The following is a 24,393-nucleotide window of genomic DNA, read 5'->3' as shown; positions in this document are numbered from 1 at the left end:
CCAAAAATCTCCCACCGGTTGAGAAGAGGGACCTGGCAACCCTATTGCTTCCTCATTTTACCATCATGACAACATTTTGAGGTACATTAGGCAGAGAGAGAGACAGACAGAGAGAGCAGGCCAAGCCTAGCCAATATGAAGAAGAGTTGGTTTTTATAACCTGGTTTTCGCTATCTTTTATGGCCATTATCACATGATTAGGATGTCATTGGTTGGTCTCTCTCATGCTTTTCCATCCCGAGATCAAAAAGTGTAATGCACGAGAGGGATGCAGACGGAAGGGATGCACGAGACCCCAAAAATCTCCCGCCGGTGGTGAAGAGGGACCTGGCAACCCTAATGTACATGTCTGCGTACAGAGAGATTTGCAGAGAGCCAGCATGGTGTAGTTGTCAAGAGCAGTGGTTCTGGAAAGGTGGAGTCTGATTTGGAGAACCGGGTTTGATTCCCCACTCCTCCACATGAGCTGCGGCGGCTAATCTGGTGAACTGGATTTGTTTCCCCACTCCTACACACAAAGCCAGCTGGGTGACCTTGAGCAAGTCACATTCTCTCAGCTTCACCTACCTCACAGGGTGTCTGTTGTGGGGAGGGGAAGGGAAGGTGATTGTAAGCTGGTTTGAGTCTCCCTTAAGTGGTAGAGAAAATCGGCATATAAAAAACAGCTCTTCTTCTTCTTCTTCCCAGCGACATGAGTTAGCACTGTGGATTCAGAGCAACAACAGTTTGCCAACACTTGGAGTGCACGTTGGAATGATATCATCTGGGCAAATGACATAATTTGGAAAGGTCCCGTATCTCGTTTCCTGATACCAAATTGAGCCACTCTCCCCTAAGCCAGGTCTGTAACAAAAACACAACACCATTCCTCGGCTAAGTCAAAAGTGTTCTACACTGCAACCCTTCCCAACATGCACAGAGGCCCACAGATTTAATAGCTCTCTTGATCTCCAAGAGTTGCCAGTTGGCAATCTTGAAATCAGCACCCCTCCTTACCCAACTTCCTGTTGACTCTCCTGAGTCTTCCAGATTCTAGTGAAGACAATCCCTTGCACATGTTCACCGGAGATAACTGGCTGCGTGTTGCTGGAAAAAAGCATGCAGTGGTGCATGCCAGCTCGGCCACAGATTCGCGTTCAGGAAAGGTCAAGAGAACAATTTCTCACTTTGAAAACAGCTGCATGTTGAAAGAACAGAACTTTCTCATACTCGGGAAAATAGCAAGGGTCGCTCCTTGCTGAGACACTAACAACCTTCCCCCCGCCCCGTGTGGTACAGGGTTAATTCCCAAATAAACGTATCACAAAAATGAGAAGTGGGGGTTGCCACTCTTCTGCTTTCCATGGGGCTATGAGAAGCAGCAGATCCCTTGGATGTGAGATTAGGGACGAGATCGGTTTGGGGGAGCTGCCCAGTTCATAGGGTTGCCAACCTCCAAGTGGTAACGAAAAGATACGTTACTTACGCAAATTGTGCTACTAATCTACGCTTCTGATGTTCTTGGATGCACTTTTGGCGTACTGTGAAATATTTTTTGCCTATGAGTGTTATATTGGCTTCTTGAAGCTACGAACTGGATTGTTTTATTGTATATATTGGTATATAGTAGGAGTGTGTGTTTGTCACTATTGGGGTTCATTGTACAGCACCTTGTGAGTTTTTGGCCTGTTGTTATCTTCTTAGTTCACTTGAGTAAAAATTATATTGCTTTATAGTGAAAGTAGTGAGCCACGTGCTGCTGCTTTTTTGCTAGCTTAACCTAGTGCAGTATAGGGGGTTTATTGTTTGTTTCTAACCTCCACGTGGTGGCTGGAGATCTCCCGCTATCACAGCTGATCTCCAGATGATATAAATCAGTTCTCCTGGAGAAAATGGCTGCTTTGGAAGGTGGACTCTATGGCATTGAAGTCCCTCCCCTCTCCAAACCCCGCCCTCCTCAGACTCCACCCCCCAAATCTCCAGGTATTTCCCAACCCAAAGCCAGCAACCCTCTGTGTGTGTGTGTAAAGTGCTGTCAAGTCGCAGCCGACTTATGGCGACCCCTTATGGGGTTTTCAAGGCAAGAGACTAACAGAGGTGGGTTGTCAGTGCCTTCCTCTGTATAGCAACCCTAGACTTCTTTGGTGGTCTCCCATCCAAATACTAACCAGGGCTGACCCTGCTTAGCTTCTGAGATCTGACGAGATCAGGCTAGCCTGGGCCATCCAGGTCAGGGCGCTGGCAACCCTACCAGTTCATAATCTGAATACCCAGACTGAGATTTCATTTCTCCCTTTCTCTATTTTTTTTTTTTGTTACTTCGTATTTACTCTCCCGATTCACATGGGACAGCCATGTTTTCGCAGTTGGGGAAAACTCCCCCGTCCAACAGCCCCAATTTTAAAACTACATTTCTATACATACTTACGTTGTTAGCGAAAGGCCAGGACGCAGGCGTCACTTCGAGAGGGTATGCTAAACTGGGAGAGTTTCACTATTGCTCGGACCACCTCTCTCACTCAATTATTAACCTCCATTTCCAGACAGGCGACTTTAGAATTCAACATTTCTGTGTTCAGAATGTCTGCTTTACTCTGACCCCCCCACCCCAAACCGGCATAGGGCCATGTGGTGGCATGCCAGCTAGGAAAGGTCACACTCCCCGCCCCCACATACACTTTATGCTTTCTAATCTGTCATTCTAAAAATGCTGAGTAACAAAACCACCACCACATGAATAAGCACCTGCTCTTCACGCCGGACCATCCAGCTCCAAGTCCTTTCCTAAAACAGCAGCAAGCTACTTCCTTTGGCACACAAGCCGGCCACATCTGAATCCAAGTACAGCGTTTCTGCAGGTGTCTTGGGAAGCCGGTCCCTTTAATTCTAACCGCAGTACTGCTCTGGTTGATCTGACGAGTTTCAGAAGCTGATGAATTAAGTCTTGGGCTGTGCACCTCTTTTTGGTATTTTTTGGGTTTGGGTTTAATAAACCCGGAAATTTTTGAAAAATCTGAAAAGCTGAATATAACAAATTCAGCTTTTTAAAAAAAAACTGAAAATTTTTGGGTTTATTAAACCCAAACCTGAAAAATAGGTGGCACAGAGCCGAATGCTGGCACAGCGTTCATGTCTGTGCTGCTGGGTCGGTCAGACTGCCACTGCCTGCCGCTTCCACGTGGAGTTTGGAGGCGGCAGGCAGCAGGGATCTGAATGCTGGCATTATTCGGGATGTGCTTTTCTCCGCTCTCTTTAATTGCCACCATTTTTACCAGTAAACACCCCCCATATTGAAAAGGTATTTGGGGGTGGGGTTGGTTTGGCTTTAGCTGAAGGCACTCCCCTTGTTAAGGCCCAAGACAATGACCTTCCAGGCTATCTTGAAGTGGACAAGTAGGAGTTCCTGGTGGGGGCTGATACTGTCCTCTAGGGAAGGGACAATATCTTAATAGTACTGTGCATGCTTTGTATACAGAAGGGTTAATCCCTTGAATCTCCAGGGTTGTGGAATGGATAAAATGAGGAAGGGAGAACTACATGAGGAAGGGTGCGATACAAACCTGATGGATTTTATCAATGTTGCCGGGTAGATCTTTTGCATTAACTTTCTTTTCTCCCTTGGGGAGACATTCATGAGCTACAGCTTCCAAATGATGCTGGTGATGGCAGATATCCTAATGTTCTATTGGATAGTCATTGCTATGTCTACTTTTTTGAGCATGCAGAAGGGTACTGTCCCCTTTGTCCCAGGGAGATACCTTTCTCTGCATTGTTGGTCCCCTACAACAGTTGGTTTGATTATGTCATACCAAGTTCTCTGTTAGATCAATACATGTATATCATTTACTACAGAAGCCAAATTGCTATCTGTCTACTAGATTTAATGACCACATGAAGCTGCCTTTTACTGAATCAGACCTTTGGCCCATCAAGATCACTGTTATCTATGCAGACTGGCAGGAGTTCTCTAGGGTCTCAGGTAAAGGTCTTTCACATCACCTACTATCTGATCCCCTTAACTGGAGACACTGGGGATTGAACTTGGGACCTTCTGCATGCCAAGCAGATGCTTTATTTCTGAGCCACCAGCCCCTTGCCTAATTGCTCTGGCTCACTTTGAAAGTTCAAATTTCTTTTATGATTGCTTAACACTTGGGATGAAACTGCAGTCCAATCTTTCCCCGATTGTAATAGAAAAATTTGCAGATTATGATGGTGTTTTTGAGTTAATTGCATATAAATGGCATGAAAATAGTGTTAATATAACATATAAATGGTATAGAAGAAGAAGAAGACACCCTGTGAGGTAGGTGGGGCTGAGAGAGTGTGACTAGCCAACTGGCTTCATGTGTAGGAGTGGGGAAACAAATCCAGTTCACCAGATTAGCCTCCGTCACTCATGTGGAGGAGTGGGGAATCAAACCCGGTTCTCCAGATCAGAGTCCTCCACTCCAAGCTACCGCTCTTAACCACTACACCACAAAACCAGAAAATTTGTAAAAGAAAATAGGTGGGATGAAAATGGGCTTCCCAGCCATTCATGAAAATGGTTTTTTTTCCCCAAATAAATATTTGTATATCCCTTTATAAATATTGACAGATAAACTATATAGGAGGCCACCTAATCCAAGAATATGAATTAAACCTGCTGTTTCCCTGGAAGAATTTTTTTGTATTCCAGATTTTAGATACTTTTTATGCATTCTGGAATGAGCATTTAATTCCATTGTGACCACCAATGGTCATAAACAATCAAGGAACAACCGGTCGGTCTCAATTTCGTTTTAAGCAAGAATGAGTGACAACTTAAAAATGTGCAAGCTCATTTGGCTAATCTTATTGAAATTCTTTTAACTTCCTTTCAAAATTCCTTCTAAATGAGCTTCAGGCAAAGTTCTTTGGCAACTCTTCCCACAATAAAAACAAAACAAACCCAAACTCCCAAGCATGAATTTTGCAGCAAACATGGTGAGCAGAATTCTAACTCCCTGCAAAGTTCATATGGATTTTAAACCCCTATTCCATGTTTTTCATATGTTTGCTGGCATCTGCCTTTTAATGAGGAAGGAGTTGATTGTTAATGTACTGAGTTAAAGGTAGAATCATTGTATTATAGAAACCAGACTAGTCGCCCATAATTTGGGCAGCTGAACCTGGACGGAGGTGGAAAGGATACTGATCATGTGCCATCCAGACACACAATTGTATTTATTTAATATTTTTAAATCCTTCCTTTGCTCTGAGAACATAAGAAAGGCCCTGCTGGATCAGACCAAGGCCCATCCAGTCCAGCAGTCTGTTCACACAGTGGCCAACCAGGTGCCTCTAGGAAGCCCCCAAACAAGACGACTGCAGCAGCACCATCCTGCCTGTGTTCCACAGCACTTAAGATAATAGGCCTGCTCCTCTGATCCTAGAGAGAACAGGTATGCATGACTAGTATCCATTTTTACCAGTAGCCATGAATACTCCTCTCTTCCATGAACATGTCCACTCCCCTCTTGGGGCAGGGAGTTCCACAATTTAACTATGCATTGTGTGAAGAAATATTTCCTTTTGAATCTCTCACCCTCCAGCTTCAGCAGATGACCCCACATTCTAGTATTATGAGAGAGGGAGAAAAGCTTCTCCCTGTCCACTCTCTCCGTACCATGCATAATTTTATAGACCTCTATCATGCCTCCCCTTAACCACCTTCTTTCCAGACTAAACAGCCCTAAACGTTTTACATGTCTCTCCCTATTTTACCTCACAACAGCCCTGTGATGTAGATTAGGCTGAGACACAGTGGTCCAGGTCACCTAGAACATTTCATGGAAGAGCAGAGACTAAAACTAATCATTTATTTGCTTCATTTACACCCCATCACTTTCTACTCCTCCATTTTATCCTCACAATACCCCTATGAGGTAGATGACACTGTGTTTGTGTGACTGACAAAAAGGTCACCTATCAGGCTTCCATGGCAGGGTGGAGATTTGAACCTGAGTCCCCTAATCTGACAGTCTAACCACTATGCTAGCTGGCAAACTAGCTGTTATGCACAATGACTTTTAAAAAAAGGCAAATTGGATGTGGTTGCACAAACAGGCGTAACAAGCTGAGAATTTTTGTGTGGGGTGTGTTACTACTGTGCATATGTGTACATCAGTAAAGCGCTACACACACAAAAATAAGCAAGTTACATTGTTACGTACAACCCCATCAGATTGTTTTAGGTTTGCAGTGTTTTGTCAAGTTTCTTTTAGTGTGGTGTTTAAATGCGCTCCAGTACAATGGTAAAACACCACACATCAAAGAATTTGATACAACTGTATGTATAAGCAGGCTCATCCAGATTGCTTTGGGCAATGTCTTCTTAAACTGCACAGCAAACTGCACATGAGCAGAGCTCTGTACAAAGTTCAGAAACAAACAACAACAACAAAGGGGACAATTGAGAATTTCTGATGCATCCGTTCCAGGGTGGGAACAAAACCATGGAATTGGAAACTCCAAATTCAAGAAGGAATCCAGGTGTGGAGAATTTGGGAAGCCTTCCTAGCCTGAATTTGCTGAAGAAGATGGAGAAGACAGAAAAGAAGACCATTAAGGTTCCATTAAGCACCAAGATGTGAAAAACATGTTTCTAGTGTGGTGCCTGCTGCAACATATGCAGGGATGGCTACCAATTTAGAAGTTTTTGAAAGGCAATTAGACAGATTAATGGGGGAGAAGTAGAGTTGCCAACCTCCGTGTATTAGTTGGAGATCTCCAGCTATTACAAGTGATCTCCAGCCGATAAAGATCAGCTCACCTGGAGAAAATGGCCGCTTTGGAAGGTGGACTCTATGGCATTGAAGTCCCTCCTTTACCAAACCCCGCCTTCCTCAGGCTCCGCCCCAAACATCTTCTGGTATTTCCCAACCGGGAGCTGGCAACCCTAGGGAGAAGTCTGCCCGTGTCTGTTAGCCATGATGGATGAATGGAACAGCCATGTTGAGAAAAATACTTGCGAGTATCAGCGCTGGTAGGCAAATAAGGGAGAGCCCTTGAGTTCCATGTCCTGCTTGTAGGCCATCCGGTTAGCCACTGTGGAAAATGGGTAGGGTTGCCAGGTCCCTCTTCACCAAGGGCAGGAGGTTTTTGGGGTGGAGCCTGAGGAGGGTGGGCTTTGGGGAGGAGAGGGACTTCAATGCCATAGAGTCCAATGGCCAAAGCAGCCATTTTCTCCAGGTGAACTGATCTCTGTCATTCGGAGATCACTTGTAATAGCAGGAGATCCAAGGTTGGGAAGGAAGGAAGGAAGGAAGGAAGGAAGGAAGGAAGAAAGAAAGAAAGAAAGAAAGAAAGAAAGAAAGAAAGAAAGAAAGAAAGAAAGAAAGAAAGAAAGAAACACACACACACATATATATATATACACATACTGAAAATATAATTTATTTGAAGCGTTATGTAAAGGTTAAAAATATTTAAAAACATTAAAATAGCAGAATGGCATTTCCTAGGGTTGATAACTGTAACCACATACCAAACGCATTTTGGCCTATTGGGCCTTCATCAGTGGTTAATTAAAACTGCTCTACTAGGTTGATACCTGCACACATAGGGCGAAAACGCATGGTCGCTTTATCCTCCTTTAATCCCTGTTTCAGCCAGGATTCAGCCAGGATCGAACACATACATTTCACTTAATGTGTGTTCGATCCTGGCTAAAACAGGGATTAAAAGCAACCATGTGTTTTCGCCCATAGTATATGAGCGACAGATACTAACCAGTATTACAACTAGAACCAATCTGACCAGATGTTTGAGTAATTGGTAATAGTTTTTACAACCTATACACATGCCTGGTTGGGTTTGAACTGTGTGTATATTTATTTATTTATTTATTTATTTATTTATTTCTATAAATGTGTGCAGGCTTAACATGGGTTTTAATTACCCACTGATGAAGGCCCAACAGGCCGAAATGCATTTGGTATGTGGTTACAGTTATCAACCCTAGGAAATGCCATGTTTTTAAATATTTTTAGCCTTTACATAGCGCTTCTAATAAATTATATTTTCAGTATTTATATACACATATATATTTTTTTCTTTCTACCCAACCTTGGGTACCCAGTTTCTGTTTTCAGGTTGGGTTTTACTCCCCTCTTTTTTTTTCTTCTTCCAATAAGATTTCCAGCTAGTATTTGGAAGTTGGCAACCCTAAAAATGGGACACTCGATTCAATGGACCTTTGGCCTGATCCAGCAGGGCTCTTCTGAAGTTCTTATGGTATGAACAAAAACAAAGAAACCATTAAAAGACAGAGAGAGACAGAGAGAGAGAGAGAGAGAGAGACAGAGAGAAAGACAGAGAGAGAGAGAAGACTCCTCTGCTGTTGGCATGAGAAGGTTTACTTTCAGGCTTAGAGAAAACGATTGTGTGGCTTTGAGGATGGCATTCCATTCCGCCGGAGAATAGCGCCCTGGATGTCTGTGTATTTGTGGCTTTGCAAGAACATTACAATCTTGGAGAGCCGTTCTCATATTTGACATGTTTTCTTGTACAGAACACGAACCCAAATTATACAGGAAAAGCCACGGCTGGCCCCAGTCCTGAACCGCCACCGCCCCCCATGCTCCCCTCCTTGTTTGCTGTCTTCTTCCTCCCATTATTGTGGTTCAATTCAATCAAGTATAACCTCCTAGCGTATTTTTATCCCAGCTTGATTGACTGGCGGCACGAGGATGAGAAGGAAAAGATTTATTTAATCCCTCTTGCGAGGGGAGTTAAGTACGTTCTGGCAAAGCCACACGTGTGGTTTTCTGTGTGTGTGTGTGTTTATGTCTTAGTGAGAGGTGAGTGGGACAAGGGCTCTTCATGCTAAGAATACAGACATCTTCAGGTCTTTTTGCTCAGAAGGAAGATGGTCAGGGGTCAAGAAAAGCAAACAGCAGGGAGCTATCCTACCCTTGTGCAATAAGGGCTTTGCTGGATCAACTATAAACTCTGTGTATTTCAGTATCCTGTTTTCCACCATGAAAGGCCTATTAGCATGGTAGGGAAGTCCAAGCATCTCACTATTGTCTAGAATTACCGTTGACTTAGGAAATTCCTGGAAATTTGGGGACAGTGCCTAGGAAAACTGGAGTTTAGGGAGGGAGCTCGGCAGGGATATGCCCAGGGTTGCCAACCTCCAGGTGGTGGCTGGAGATCTCCCACTATTACAACTGATCTCCAGCCAAGAGAGATCAGGTCACCTGGACAAAATGGCTGCTTTGGTCATTGGACTCTCTGGCACTGAAGTCCCTCCCCTCTGCATACCCCACCCTCCTCAGACTCCACCCCCAAAATCCCTGGGTATTTCCCAACCCAGAGCTGGCAACCCTAGATATGCCCTCTGAAGCAGCCATTTCCTCCAGGTAGGGTTGCCAGCTCTGAGATAGGAAATTTCTGGAGATCTGAGAGTAGAGCATGGGGAGGGCAGGGTTTGGGGAGGGGAAGGACTTCATCAGGGTATAATGCCATAGAGTCCACCCTCTGAAGATGCCATTTTCTCCAGGGGAACTGATCTCTGTAGTCTGGAGATTGTAATGTTTCTGGGTTCCAAAAGAGAGAACACAAGAACGAGAGATAGTACACAGTTTTAATCTAAGGAGCAACTTCAACAGGTTCGTGCAAGTACTCTCAACAAACTGAACTGCCTACTCGAACATGTGACCTAAGGCAGATCTTCAATTTAACACACTAGACTAAATTAAGGGAATATCTTGAAATTATACATTCTATCACAACAGAGATCAGTTGTAACTCCAGGAGATATCCAGGCCCAAACACTATCTGCAGTAAACCCTCCCACCAGAGGCCTATTTACTCCATTCTATTGAAGTGAACCTGGAGTAAACCTTGAAGTGACGTAGTCGTGTTGTGCGCAGCCGCGCACGTGTGTGCGATCATCCCAGCCCCAAAAACCTCCCGCCGAAGCAGAGGGGGACCTGGCGACCCTACAGGTGGGCTTTTTCCTCAAGCCCAGGCACAGCATTCTTCAGAGGACTCTGGGATGTCCTACGCAGGGAGCAAGCCATGGCCCGCTGCCCTCCTTGCGCAGTGAAAAGGACACTTCCCGAGGTGCTTGCAATGGGACAGAGACCGTTGCGGTCTACGATTGTTTTACAATCTGCTTTCAACTTCTCAAAATATTCTTCAGCTGCCGCCGCAGAGTATGAAAAGACGGGCCACACACAGTGTGGCATTTGAATATTCAGGCCCAGGTGTTTATTGCATGTGTACACTTGAGATGATTCATCCACCCCCCTCCGCTGAAAGATGAGAGAAACCATGAAGAGTGACAGTGGGAAAATACCTGGAGATTTTGGGGGTGGAGCCTGAGGAGGGTGGGGTTTGGAGAGAGGGAAGACTTCAATGCCAAAGAGTCAAATTGCCAAAGTGGCCATTTTCTCCAGGTGATCTGATTTCTGTCGCCTGGAGATCAGCTGTAATAGCGGAAAATCTCCAGCCACCAACTGGAGGTTGGCAACTCAAGCTACCACTCATGCTAACAATGTTGGAAGAGGACTTCCCCAAAAGGCAAAAAGGGGGACAAACAGTGATAGACTAGAGACAGGAACCAGAAAATAGGGACTGTCCCTGGTAACTCGAGACACTTGGAGTATGCAAAAGTGTTCAATTAAATGCACCACATCCTCCTCTTCTAATGAAAGGACCCCCAAGCGCCAGTCCCTGAGGCATAACCCCTTCTTCCCCACAGCCTCAAATGCCAGACATGTCTCCGGTTGACCGAAATGAGACAAATTATTGAGTCTAACATGACGTCGAACCGGCCGGCCAAATTGCTGGGAAATTATGCGAGAGACAGCAGACCTATCCTGTTTCCTCTATGCCAGCACCCCTTGAAATCCCCTCCTCAAGACAGGACAGGGTGGCTTCTCTCTCACCACCACGGGGAACGTGCCGTGCCAGTGTTCCCAGCTGTGGGGACATGGAAGAAAACTGGCACGCTGCCCAGCCCGAGGAACGGAGAGTCTCGCATTGCGGCGGGTTTCAGCCATGACACACAAGGGGCTTATTTGTCATGGGCCTGGGGCCGGCCGGAGGACAGTCAGGCCGCTATGCCTCTGACACCAGATCTAAAAGGGCTGTTCGTACAGAGTCTGGATAGGAAGGGAGTTAGAGCAGCTTCAACAGCCAAAGGTACAAAGCAAGATGAAGGGCTGTGGCTCGGTGATCGAGCGTGGGTGCTTTGCCTACAGGAGGTTCCGGTTGAGAAAAGACCTTTGCCCTCAGACCACGGAGGGCTGCTGCCAGTCAGAGTAGAGGACAGTAAACTTGATGAACCGCTGGTCTGATTCAGTCTATGGAAGTTTTATATGCTCCAGATGCCTTTGTCCCCTTAAGATGCTGAGTCAGCCTGGCCAAGGATTTACTTCTCAATGAACGTGTGGGCTATACTCCCACAGGCAACAACTCATCTGGCCAAATATCCCATTCTTCAAAAAAGGAAGGAAGGAAGGAAGGAAGGAATCATAGAGTTGGTAGGGACTACCAGGGTCATCAAGTCCAACCCCCTGCACAATGCAGGAAATTCACAACTACCTCCCCCTCCCACACCCCTAGTGACTAGAAGATGGCCAAGATGCCCTCCCTCTCATCATCTGCCTAAGGTCACAGAATCAGCATTGCTGTCAGATGGCCATCTAACCTCTTCTTAAAAACCTCCAGGGAAGGAGAGCTTACCACCTCCTGAGGAAGCCTGTTCCACTGAGGAACAGCTCTGACTGTTAGACAATTCTTCCTAATGTCTAGACAGAAACTCTTTTGATTTAATTTCAACCCGTTGGTTCTTGGGCAACAGAAAACTCAGCACCATCCTCTATATGACAGCCCCTCAAGTATTTGAACATGGTTATCATATCCCTGTCTCAGTCTTAAGGAAGGAAGGAAGGAAGGAAGGAAGGAAGGAAGGAAGGAAGGAAGGAAGGAAGGAAGGAAGGAAGGAAGGAAGGAAGGAAGGAAGGAAGGAAGGAAGGAAGGAGAAAATATTCACTCCACATATAAAAGAAGAAAGTCAAAGGCCATTTTTGCATGGTAATTAGCAGAGCGTTCCAGGCTGAATTGCCCCGCAGATTTTTTCAATTTTGCACACGGAACCGTCATTTTGGAAGTGACCGCGAAGTCGGCACAGACCTGCTTCACATTACAAAAGAGCCCGCTTAACGCAACCGTTTGTGTTTGCTCCGCTGCTGCTGCTGTGAAGAATAACCAGAGGGAACCATGCAAAACAACAGCGGTGCGTTAGCTATGCACATGCTAATGGCTATGCAAACGAACGAAGGAGCAGGCGAGTGGGGGGTGGGTGGAATTTCTCCTTTTGCATCGGGACCGTGAATAGGCATTTTTAAAGCCGCATTTTAAAAAAGAGCTTTGAGCGGGCATCAAAATTGACCATGCATAAATGGCCAAAGAGAAGGCTAGATCAGAACTAGGGTTGCCAGCTCCAGGTTGGGAAATACCTAGAGATTTGGGGGGTGGAGGCTGAGGAGGGCAGGGTTTGCAGACGGGAGGTACTTCAATGCCATATTATTTTACAATTGTTTTTCGCCATAGTGGCTGCATAGGCATGAATAACCTCCAGGTGGTGGCTGGAGATCTGCTATTACAACTGATCTCCAGCTGACACAGATCAGTTCACCTGGAGAAAATGGCTGCTTTGACAATTGGACTCTATGGTATTGAAGTCCCTCCCCTCTCCAAGCCCTGCCCTCTTCAGGATCCACCCCAAAATCTCCAAGTATTTTCCAGCCCAGAGCTGGCAATCTTATGTGACTGTCAGGCTGAAATGGTACAATAAATGTTTAGCTACTTGGAACTAGGCCACAGCGAAGCAGCAGACACCAAATGGTGGATTTTGGGTCGAGGTGGCAGATGGAAGATGGAGCCATGGAGCCCAACTCTTTCTGTGCTCTGTCACAGCTCTCATTTATTTCCATGGGCCTCTCACCTGCCATTACACAAGTGAATTGTTGCCACCACATTGAGAACAACCAGAAAAGCCCTGCTGGATCGCATGAAAGATCCATCTAGGCCAGCATCTTGTTTCCCTGAGCGATCACAAAACCCACCAGGAAGGCACAAAGGTGGTAGCTGTCCTCTGGCATTTCAGAGCTAGATCGCCTTTGAACGTGGAAGTGATCAAAACTATCATGGCTCATAAGGACATATGTTTATCCTTGTTGGATCACACCAAAGATCCATGTGCTCTGCCATTCTGCTTCCCTCAGTGGTCAAACAATTTATCAACTGGTACCCAACTGGGATGGCCCAGGCTAGCCTGATCTCATCAAATTTCAGAAGCTAAGCAAGGTCAGCCCTGGTTAGTATTTGGATGGGAGACCACCAAGGAATACCAGGGTTGATGTGCAGAGGAAGGCACTGGCAAACCACCACTGTTAGTCTCTTGCCCTGAAAACCCCAAAAGGGGTCACCATAAGTCAGCTGCAACTTGAAGGCACTTTACACACACACACACACAACTTTTGGTATGAAATTATTTCCAAGTCTCACAATGTATTCATGTATTTGTATATATGGATATCAATTAAATAGTAACAAAGGTACATATTACATTTGTAGTACAAGTCTTACAAACTGACACCTTTTAATCCGGACTAAATACAAAATAAATGGAGGCTAAATTGCTTTTTCTTTCTTTTATACAACACTTCTTCATGTATTATGTGCAGCAAGTTCCCTCCTTCGTGTAGCAGATTAATTCTGTGTCAACAAGCTCCTAGGTTTCACTTGTTTCATAGAGGTTAATTTCCTCAGAACATTCTCAAACTTCTTTCTAACAAATTACTGAAAACAAATCACATTCTTTTTAAACATTTTGTCTCAGAATTTTTCAAAACTGTATATAATTTGCAAGACTTGTATTATTGAATTGATATTCATACATACATAAATACATTCACAGTGGGTAGCCGTGTTAGTCTGTTTGCAGTAGTCAAAAAGGGCAAGAGTCCAGTAGCACCTTAAAGACTAACAAAAATATTTTCTGGTAGGGTATGAGCTTTCGTGAGCCACAGCTCACTTCTTCAGATACAGCTAGAATGTGAATCCATCGGTCTTTAAGTAGAGGAACAGTATGTAAATGTGAATAGCAGGCTTGATGGGATTAGGTGTGATATGCAGAAGAGTCTGTGATGTCCAGGGGAGAGATGGGTGTGGAGAAATCAGCATTGGTAATGGGCCATGAATGCAAGGTCTTTATTCAGCCCAGGTAAATGCATTGACTTTAGTTTGAATATCAACTGTAATTCAGCAGTTTCTCTTTCCAATCTCCCTTTAAAATTCCTTTGCAAGAGAACTGCTACTCTTAAATCTGCAACAGAATGTCCTGGAAGGTTGAAATGTTCACCCACTGGTTTTTGAATATTGTGGTTTCTGATGTCAGACTTATGTCCATAAATACATTGTGAGTCCTGAATATAATTTCACACCAAAAGTTGGGTACCAGTTGATAAATTGTTTGTCTTGCACATTTAGTACCTGACTCCCCCATTATTATCATTCAGCTTCCCTCAGTGGTCAGGCAGGCATAGGGTTGCCAGGTCCCTCTTCGCCACCGGCAGGAGGGTTTTGGGGTGGAGCCTGAGGAGGGTGGGGTTTGGGGAGGGGAGGGACTTCAATGGGGTATAATGCCGTAGAGTCCAATTGCCAAAGTGGCCATTTTGTTTGGGTGAACTGATCTCTATCGGCTGGAGATCAGTTGTAATAGTGGGAGATCTCCAGCCACCACCTGGAGGTAGAATCAATATAAAGTTAGCCTGTTGTTATGTAGGTAGTAGATAAGGAACAACAGAATGGCCAAACAACAAGTAATATGCAAGGGTGAGCGTTGTTATAAATATATCAAGAAAGTGCAGCAAGGTGCAAACACATGTAACAAGGCACAGCTTGTATACGAATTACAGTCATATACGAAATACAAAAGTACAAAAATACAAAATGTCCAAGAAATAGGATCCTTTTAGTTCACAGTGTGAACCTGGTAAAGGTGCCTGCAAGGCTGCCCACTTTGTTTGCTATGTAGCATGAATTCTTGGACATAAAGAGCTGCTTTAGAGTTCCCTGGACCTGTATCAAGAGTGTAGGAATACAGGGATCTGGTAATCTTCCTGTTTCGATGATTAATCTTCCTCAGAATGGGACGTGGACTGTTCAGTGGCTAGTTCACACGTCAGAATGAGAGACGTTCTTGCTGCACTTTCTTGATATATTTATAACAACACTCACCCTTGCATATTACTTGTTTGGCCCTTCTGTTGTTCCTTATCTACCACCTGGAGGTAGGCAACCCTAGGCAGATGCCTCTAGGAAACCCATGACAGGGGGACAAAGGCAATATTAACTGCTCTCTCTGGGTGTGTATTTGTATATTACTACGGTATTTGTTGTTGGCTTCAAGCACCAAAATGCCATGGACTGTCCTCGCTAAGATGGGACAGGCAGCCTCTTCTTAGCAATATGCCTCTGGACCCCAGTCAAATATGATTTTGCAATAGCCAGCCGTTTTTATTTTTAAATATTTGACCTCCATCTCAGGGGGAAAAAAAACTTGCTTCCAAACCCCAATGGGAGCTTTGCTCTCTGCAACTGTTTTATGTGCCTTTTATCTATTTTACTGTAGGATCTACCACATAACACACACACACAAAAAAAAAACCAGGAACAGGGTGTACTGGCCCCTTTGGTACTGGCTCCTCTCTTCTCCTTAGATGACTCTTGAGAGAGAGAAAAAAGAATCATTCTCAAAACCAAGAGGAAGGTAGGAGGGGGGGGAAATCCCTCGAGGGATCAAGTATAATTGCCTGGAATCTCCTCTGACATCTGACTGTGCTTCTCTTTTGCTGCCACTCTTCACACAAACCCTGCCTCAAGCTGTTAACAATAGCCGTTTTAGCAAACAACTTTGAGTCAAATGACATGCGACGTTTGCGGCGATTGGAACTTGCCTTGCGCTTTTGGAGCCGAAAATGTGGACGCCCGACATGGAGCAGGGCTGAACTGCTGGAGTGCTTCATGCTTCCCCATTGTGCTGTTTCCCTAATTAAAAAATGTCCTCCCCTGATTGGATTGAGCCCCCACAGGGGGGGAAATTAGATAGGAACCCAAACTGTGCCTGCCTTCCCCCCTACTTCTAGTGGGGTTAAAAGAATCCCAGAGGTTGTCGGTTTCAGTCAAGCAAATTGGGGTGTGTGTGTGTCTGAGATGTTACTTCTTTCCCTAGTAGGGTTGCCAGCTCCAGGTTGGGCAATACCTAGAGATTTTGGGGGTGGAGCCTGAGGAGGGCGGGGTTTGGAGAGGGGAGGGACTGCAATGCCATAGAGTTGGCAACCCTACGCACAGGGGCAATTCTCATTAAAAAAAAAAAAAACGGCTGAGATCTAGTCATTAGGGTTGCCGGGCCCCACTTGGCAACCGGTGGGAGGTTTTTGAGGCGGAGCCTGAAAAGGGTGGGGTTTGGGGAGGGGAGGGACTTCAGCTGGAGATTGGTTGGAGATCAGCTGTAATAGCAGGAGATAGCAGGGGAGGGACTTTGGCTGGAGATCAGTTGTAATAGCAGGAGATCTCCAGTTACTACCATTTAAAAAAAAAACGGTGAGATCTAGTCTTTGGGGTTGCCAGGCCCCACTTGGCAACCGGCGAGAGGTTTTTGGGATGGAGCCTGAGGATGGTGGGGTTTGGGGAGGGGAGGGACTTGAATGCCGTAGATTCCAGTTGCCAAAGCAACCATTTTCTCCAGGTGAACTGATCTCTATCGGCTGGAGATCAGTCGTAATAGTGGGAGATCTCCAGCTTGTACCTGGAGGTTGGCCACCCTACTAGTCTCTTGTAAGAGAGTTTTCTTGACCCCAAAATAAGCACGGGTTGGGAGTCCCACATTTCTACATCCATTACTACAGGGAGGCTATGAGCCTGTGTACTCGGAACAACAGTTCTGAGGAAATTGTCCTTGTGGACTGCCAATGACGAAAAGCGGTTGCGAAATAGGACACTTACCGGAGACCTATTTTGGCGTTCACTACACAGCTTTCAGGACTTTTAAGTCAAATGGACTGTTGATGCGACTCCAGATGGATTCTACACATGTATAATCATGTTATAGCATCAATTGGATTGTTTTGTATGTGTTCATGCTTATGCTCCCATTATACCTCTTGTATCAGCATATTTGAGTCTGTATATTTTTTTGCCATAAGTGCCTGTGATTTCCTGTACCTGGAGGTTGGCAACCCTACTAGTCATCGATCTTGTAAGAGAGTTTGCTTGACCCCAAAATAAGAACGGGTTGGGAGTCCCATATTTCTTTGCCTAGTTGCTCACAAGAGCTCCAAATACCTGGGCTGAGGGTGCGGAAAGCCCACTTACTTGATATTACAGGAAAGTCACATTTCCTCGCTACACTTTTACCCCAACGAGTAAACATGCCTCTGGAAGAGAATTCCCCAAAGGTTTGACACTGCCAACTAATACAATACTCTCAAACTAGAGAGAGGCTGAGAGGAAACCTGCCTCCTGCGATTGAGAAGCCTTTCGCTTCCTTTGGAGTAACCTGGCCAAGAATCAGGATGTGCTTGAAGCTGTTTGGCACTCCTCCTGGACTTCTTGTTACAACTTCCCCAGTCCAAGCCAAGGGGCCCCTCCTCTTACGCCGGAAAAATCCCAAGTGCGCATGGATCGCAGGGTTGCCAGGTCCCTCTTCGCCACCGGCGGGAGGTTTTTCAGGTGGAGCCTGAGGAGGGCGGAGTTTGGGGAGGGGAGGGACTTCAATGCCATAGAGTCCAATTGCCAAAGCGGCCATTTTCTCCAGGTGAACTGATCTCTGTCGGCTGGAGATCAGTTGTAATAACAGGAGATCTCCAGCCACCACCTGGAGGTTGGCAACCCTAACAGATCTCCCCCATCTCTTTCCTCTTCTCCCTAGTTTCAATATATTTTTGAAAGCAAATTTGAAAATTCCTTGTTTGTTTATAGTGCAACCTCTAGAGGTTCAAGTGATTATTCTTTTGGCCGATGCGTGTCACAAGAAGCCTGCAATCTGCAGCCCATCAAGCATACATTAAGGCCTGCCGTGTATTTGATGCCTCAGGTTGCCAGCTCTGGGTTGGGAAATACCTGGAGATTTTGGGGGAAGAGCCTTGGGAGGGCAGGGTTTGGGGAGGGGAGGGACCTCAGCAGGGTATAATGCCATAGAGTCCACCCTCCAAAGCCGCCACTTTCTCCAGGGGAACTGATTTTGATTGTCTGGAGATCAGTTGTAATAGCAGGAGATCTCCAGGTGCCACCTGGAAGTTGGCTACCCTATTGATGCCCTCTCCTCCCAGTTCTTACAGGCCCCGGCATAAAGTACGACAGCCTCAGTTTAGTCATTTTAGCATTCATAACCCCTTTTAGCATTCATAACCCATGTAAACAAACTATTTTGCCACTTTCTACTACCTGCAGTTTGTTCGTACATACACTGAGGCTGTCGTACTTTGGTCACATTATGAGAAGAGAAGAGTCACTGGAAAAGACAATCATGCTAGGAAAAGCTGAAGGCAGCAGGAAAAGAGGAAGACCCAACAAGAGATGGATTGAATCTATAAAGGAAGCCACAGCCCTCAGTTTGCAAGACCTGAGCAAGGCTGTTAAAGATAGGACATTTTAGAGGACACTGATTCATAGGGTCGCCATGAGTCGGAAGCGACTTGACGGCACTTAACACACACACTACCTGTTTTACAAGATGTGTTCATTTGCGCCATGATTAAAATCATCCAGACTTCTTGAGAAGGATTCAGAAGATTAATTTGCCCCAAGAAAAATAAACTCACCCAGGGCAGCATGGTTGCCTTCTAGGGGCTCAAAGCATACCCTAAGATGGTGAAGGTGCTCAAACATTATATGGACAGCTGAAACCTTGCACCATTTACCCTCGTAATAGTTTATGAGTTAGTACCTCATAACTGGGTTTCTTAGGAGCCAGCACACCAGCGTGGAGCAAGCCAAAGCACACAAGAGATGGAATGTTGGCTGCCAGGAGTTGTGTTGGCCCTTCAACATGGTTGAGTCAGACATAGATCGGGGGGAGGTATCCAGTAGCAGCCAAGAACATGTACCTATGCTTGCAGAATGCAAGCTGAATTCATGAAGACATACCGTATGCTCCAAGTGCCCCTTTTTACCAAAGAACAGTTCCTATTTTCTGTTTCACAGCCATGATAAATCACTGTCCTAATTTTATCCATATTTTTGCCTTTGGGGAATATTAACTTTTGGTCTTTTATGCATGGCCATTTCACTCGCTGTCACCCCTCCGACGCCTTCGAGTCTTTGTGTTGATGATGCATGCTGCTTCCAACCATCAGAGGTCGCCTCGCTCTCCCCCCGCCTTTCCCCGCATTTTGCCCGTGTTTTCAGAGACTTGTTTTATCTCTCCGGGATCAGAGGAGCATGCCTATTATATTACCGTAGGTGCTTTGGAACACAGGCAGGAGAATGCTGCTGCAGTTGCCTTGTTTGTGGGATTCCCAGAGGTACCTGGTTGGTTGTGGGAACAGACTGCTGGACTTGATGGACCTTGGTCTGATCCAACATGGCCTTTCTTATGTTCTTATATTCTCAAATTTGAAAATGCAAACAAAATGCAGGGAAAGGCAGGGGGAGAGCAAGGCGACCTCTGATGGTGGGAAACGGCATGCATAATCAACACAAAGACCCGAAGTTGTCGGAGGGGTGATGGCGAGGGAAACAGCCATGCATAAAAGACCCTTTGTTAGCACAACTTGCTAGGGTTGTCATTCCTCAGGGTTCAGTTCCTACTTCAGGGTCTCTGGAAGCTAAATCTCTGAGTGGAGGAAAGATGCACTTCACATTTAGCACATGTGTATGCATATGATGCATGAGCTCCAAGGCACCATGTGGTTCATAGCCTGCCGTTTTATACGTTTCAGTTGTCAAGGCATACTTTGAACTGTTAGGGATATATCTGTAGAGCAATTGCGTTGTTTTATATCTTTAACCAAAAAAAGAAGAAGAAAAGAAACAGTCTCTCGACATTTAAATCATCAGAGGACAGGATGATGCAGGGTTAAGGAATACACTACTACATAGTATGGAGGACAGAAAAAATTGCCACCTCTTCATTCCTCCAGGATGCTAATTCCTGTGAATATCTGACAACAAAGGCAGATTGCCCTTCCACTTAACGGGTGGGTTGTTATCCTGGATGTCTGCTGGTAGCCAGGACCAAGCCAAGCTGAGCCCCAGTGATACTGGAAGTGCTGTAGTGGCCTGTTGGATGGGGGACCCAGCCAGCCATGGTACCAACTGGTAGAGATTCACCAGTCACCTCTTCCTGTGCTGCTGCCAATCTGCTAGGTCTGAGCTGTGCTGCTCAGCTTGCTTGAGGGCTGCTTTCACTTCCCAATTCAGCCCTGCGTGGTGAAATTTCTTTCCAATTAAATATGATTAGAAGTGGGATTATCTCATCATAGGGTTTTCAAGGTAAGGGTCAGTCAGAAGTGGTTTGCCACTGCCTTCTTCTGCGCAGTACTAACCAGGGATAGCTGTAGTGGCACTGCCGTTGTCTACGAAAGATCCTCCGCCAGTGTCACTTTCCACTACTGCTGCTGCCCAGCAGCTAACCTTCAAGGATTCCTCTGCCCCCATCACCACTGGAACTGCCTGTTCTCTTCTGCTGGTGTGGCCATTGATCCCTGAACTGGGTGGACGCATCTTCATCTGGTGTCTCAGCTGTGACCATTCCATCTTGAGTGACTCTGCTAGGAGTTCAATCTCTTGACGGAGTCTAGACCTCATACAGTCTTGTGCCCAGCTTCGCTGGCAAACACAAACCCCCTCACCACGTTAAGATGTGCATCACTGGAAAAGACAATCATGCTAGGAAAAGTTGAAGGCAGCAGGAAAAGAGGAAGACCCAACAAGAGATCGATTGACTCTATAAAGTAAGCCACAGCCTTCAATTTGCATGATCTGAGCAAGGTAAGATAGGACGTTTTGGAGGACATTGCTTCATAGGGTCGCCATGAGTTGGAAGCAACTTGACTACACTTAACATATAACACACAGAAGTGGGATGGAAGGAAACATGACTTTCCCCAAGACAACTTTGCAATCCTTTATCTGGAATTGGAACTCAGAAATCTTGGGCCCATTTTTTGTTAGCGACAGTGGTGGGTTTTTAAAAAAGATCTCATGTCCTTCTGCTCAAAGCAGGATTCCGTGGACCCTAATGAAAGGCTTATTATTTCACTGCATATCCCATACTCATTTTCCCCAGAGAAATACCCGTGCATATAGTTCATATTCAACCAACCAGCTAAAACGATACACACATACCTGCCTGAAACTGCAAATACCCAAACAGCCTCCTAGTTATCCCCATGTCAGCTTGTGGAAATGGAACATCCTCCTCCTGCCTCTCCAACTCCTAATCCAAAGGCAGCAAACCAATGGTGAAGTTCAATGAAACCTCCAGTTTCAGTAGCAGTATACTTTTGAACATCAGCTACAGAAGCATTAATTAAGCTCAATTGAACCTCTCTGTTCAAAGGCATTGAGTATCAGTTGTATGTCCACACTGTTAACTACAAAATTTGGGTAACTATCATTGCTTTCAAGACCTTCCTGAAGGTGTCTGATAGCTCAGTACTGGAAACAGGACCTTTGCTCTCATCCAGCCAGATGATCCACATATATTTGCTTAGGTGGGTGTATCAGCAGTTACTAGCTATGAGAGCTGAATGTTCAGAAGCACTCTACCTCTGAGAACAAAATGCTCAGAGACAGGAGGCAGAGGTGGGGGTGGCTTTTGCTTTATGTCCTGCTTATGAACTTCCTGGAGGCATGCAGCTGGCAAACGTTGGAAGGAACACACTCAGAAAGAGAGTAGGCATTCAGAGAATAGGTTGGGTGCATGGCTTCACAGTACATTGGAAGCAGGATGGTGGACTAGATGGACTCATACACTGACCCAGCAGGGCTTTTTCTATGATACTTTAGAAATATCTATTGCACCTTAAAGGCTAAATGGGAGCCAGCATGGTGTAGTGGTTAAGAGCGGGAGTTTGGCGTGGTGGACTCTGATCTGGAGAACCAGGTTTGATTCCCCACTCCTCCACATAAGTGGCGGACACTAATCTTGTGAACTGGATTTATTTCCCCACTCCTACACCCGAAGCCAGCTGGGTAACCTTGGGCTAGTCAAAGCTCTCTTAGAGCTCAAATCAAATAAAATCAAATTTATTAATATGGTCAACTGACCAATCACATGCCAACACATAAAAATTTCCAGACTCAATAATTTTGCATTGCAGAATCACAGACTGCCCATACAAATAAAGGTGTAAGAACAAGAAAAACAACCCCTGATTAAAATTATTACCTTAAAATTGATAACATTGTAAAATATTCTAATGATCAGTGTCTCATAAACTTCTGTGTATTTTAATAGCAACAGTGCAGAATTTGGCAGTCTGGAGCATAAGCTGAGGATCTTCTCCTAATAGGAGCTTCTTTGCCAAAATCTCAACTGACTCTTCAGGGAATTTACCAAGGGGGGGGGGAATAAGCTTTGATATAACTTCGTGGTAGCCTCACCTACCTCACAGGGCATCTGTTGTAAGAAGGGGAAGGGAAGGTGATTGTAAGCCGGTTTGATTCTTCCTTAAGTGATAAAGAAAGTCGGCATATAAAAATCAACTTTTCTACTTCTTCTAAAAGATGTATTGCAGCATACATTTTTGTGGGTTCTCCTTTTGCTTTTTCAGCAACGGACTTTAACAGTTACCCTGCTGGAATATGTCCTTTTAGAGGGACCAGTATTGTAATGATTTGTACTTGTAGAGTGGGAGGGACATGCTGTAGGTCAGAAGTCTCTTTTGCAATCAAGTAAATGGTGTAGACCTTGAGGAAACGAATTCATACGCAAAAAGTTAGGAGGCATGCATCTAGCTTGGCAAATGAGTTGGGGGCATGGCTTGACAGCACGGTCAAGGCGAGGGTCTTCCAACCTCTCTTACCTGGTTTGCTGCTGGCTGCCCTATGACCACCCACCCCGGGCACCGCTCGTCGTGGTGTGAGACGGACACGTTCGAAGCCCACTGGTCCAGGAAACCTTTGGGGGTATAAACCCCACAGTCGATAATGCTGGTCATCTGTTCAAACTCTTCACACACACCGTCGCCGTTGTGGAAGTAACACCTGCTTGGTTCATCTGCAAGGGGGGGAGAAAGAAAAGAAAAATGGAAGCAAATGCCATTTCTCTCCCGTAATGAGCAATGGCAGTGTGTTCTTTGACCTAATGAGCAAATGGGAACAATACCTTCAGAAAATCCAAGTTCTTGCCCAGAGAATAAATTATGCAAATTAGAACAGTTTGCATGGATTTTCTTGCCTGGCATAATATATTGCTGCTTCCATAAAGTCTGGTTTTCATAATTCCTCCTCCCACCCTTTCTGTCAAGGACTGGGTTGGCAGAGGGCAAGGAAGGAGCTGGAGCAGGAGAATTGCTAACACATGTACCCGAGCCTGTTTTGCAGCCGCGGATTTCACAAGTTTGTCAGCAGTTCCATGGTGCATTCACACTCAGGGTATACTAGAGAGGGAGTCGCTTCCTCCTGGGTTCACTTCGGAATCGAGTTTGGGGGGAATCAAGATACTTGTCCTCAAAACACGCAAACAGCTCATCTTTCCTTTCAAGTCACTCTGCAGCATACAAAATAACGCCCCTGGTCAAGGACAGAAGATATCAAAGAAGAAAATTAACTGCTGGCAGAATCATTGGGAACTCGTTGGGAGACTTGGCATCCAAGGATAGGGGGAGGAGGAGGGAGAGGAGGAAGAGGCCTTTGGGTGTGGGTCGGATCTACAGTCCAAGTCGGAGAAGAATTTGGGATTGAAAATTTCACCTTGAAAATGAAGGTGACTGTTGAAAGATGTTGATGTTTGCATTCCAAATACAGGGTATATTAGACTCAATGGTGTCTCCTCTGTATACTGTTCCTTTAGTGCTGGACTAGTATAGGCACATGCCCCATGTCTTTTAGAGCACACACCCAATCAGTAGTTTGAGTTAAACTAGTGTGAATTTGCTCCCCTTGGTTTTGGAATGCCTATAAAAATGCAGCTCATTCCAGATGATTCTTCCAGCCATGGTTTGGAAGACTTATAGACTCGCCCTCCTCTCCTGTAGGTTGCAGTTTCCCACTGTGTTTCCCAGTTAGTACCAAGTACAGCATGCAGTGACATCCAAATCATGGCCAACTGCCCACTGCTTGCACTCCAAATCACAACCACCTCAAACCATTTTTTGTTTAAGTTTGGAGGGCTGTTTGCCATTTCAGATGGTTAGTAATAAG

At 45.4% G+C, this 24,393-nt stretch overlaps 1 protein-coding gene across 1 annotated transcript in view; it reads right to left on the bottom strand.

The window, feature by feature from the left end:
- Positions 1-24,393, bottom strand: part of PAPPA (pappalysin 1) — a 328,178-nt gene that overhangs the window by 142,813 nt on the left and 160,972 nt on the right. Inside the window, exon 10 of the mRNA XM_056860765.1 lies at positions 23,055-23,248. Coding sequence (XP_056716743.1) covers positions 23,055-23,248 — 194 coding nt within the window. The remainder of the gene's footprint in view (positions 1-23,054; positions 23,249-24,393) is intronic.

This window comes from Euleptes europaea, chromosome 14, assembly GCF_029931775.1.
Source record: "Euleptes europaea isolate rEulEur1 chromosome 14, rEulEur1.hap1, whole genome shotgun sequence".
NCBI lineage: Eukaryota > Metazoa > Chordata > Lepidosauria > Squamata > Sphaerodactylidae > Euleptes > Euleptes europaea.
This window is presented reverse-complemented; position numbering and strand designations above follow the sequence as displayed.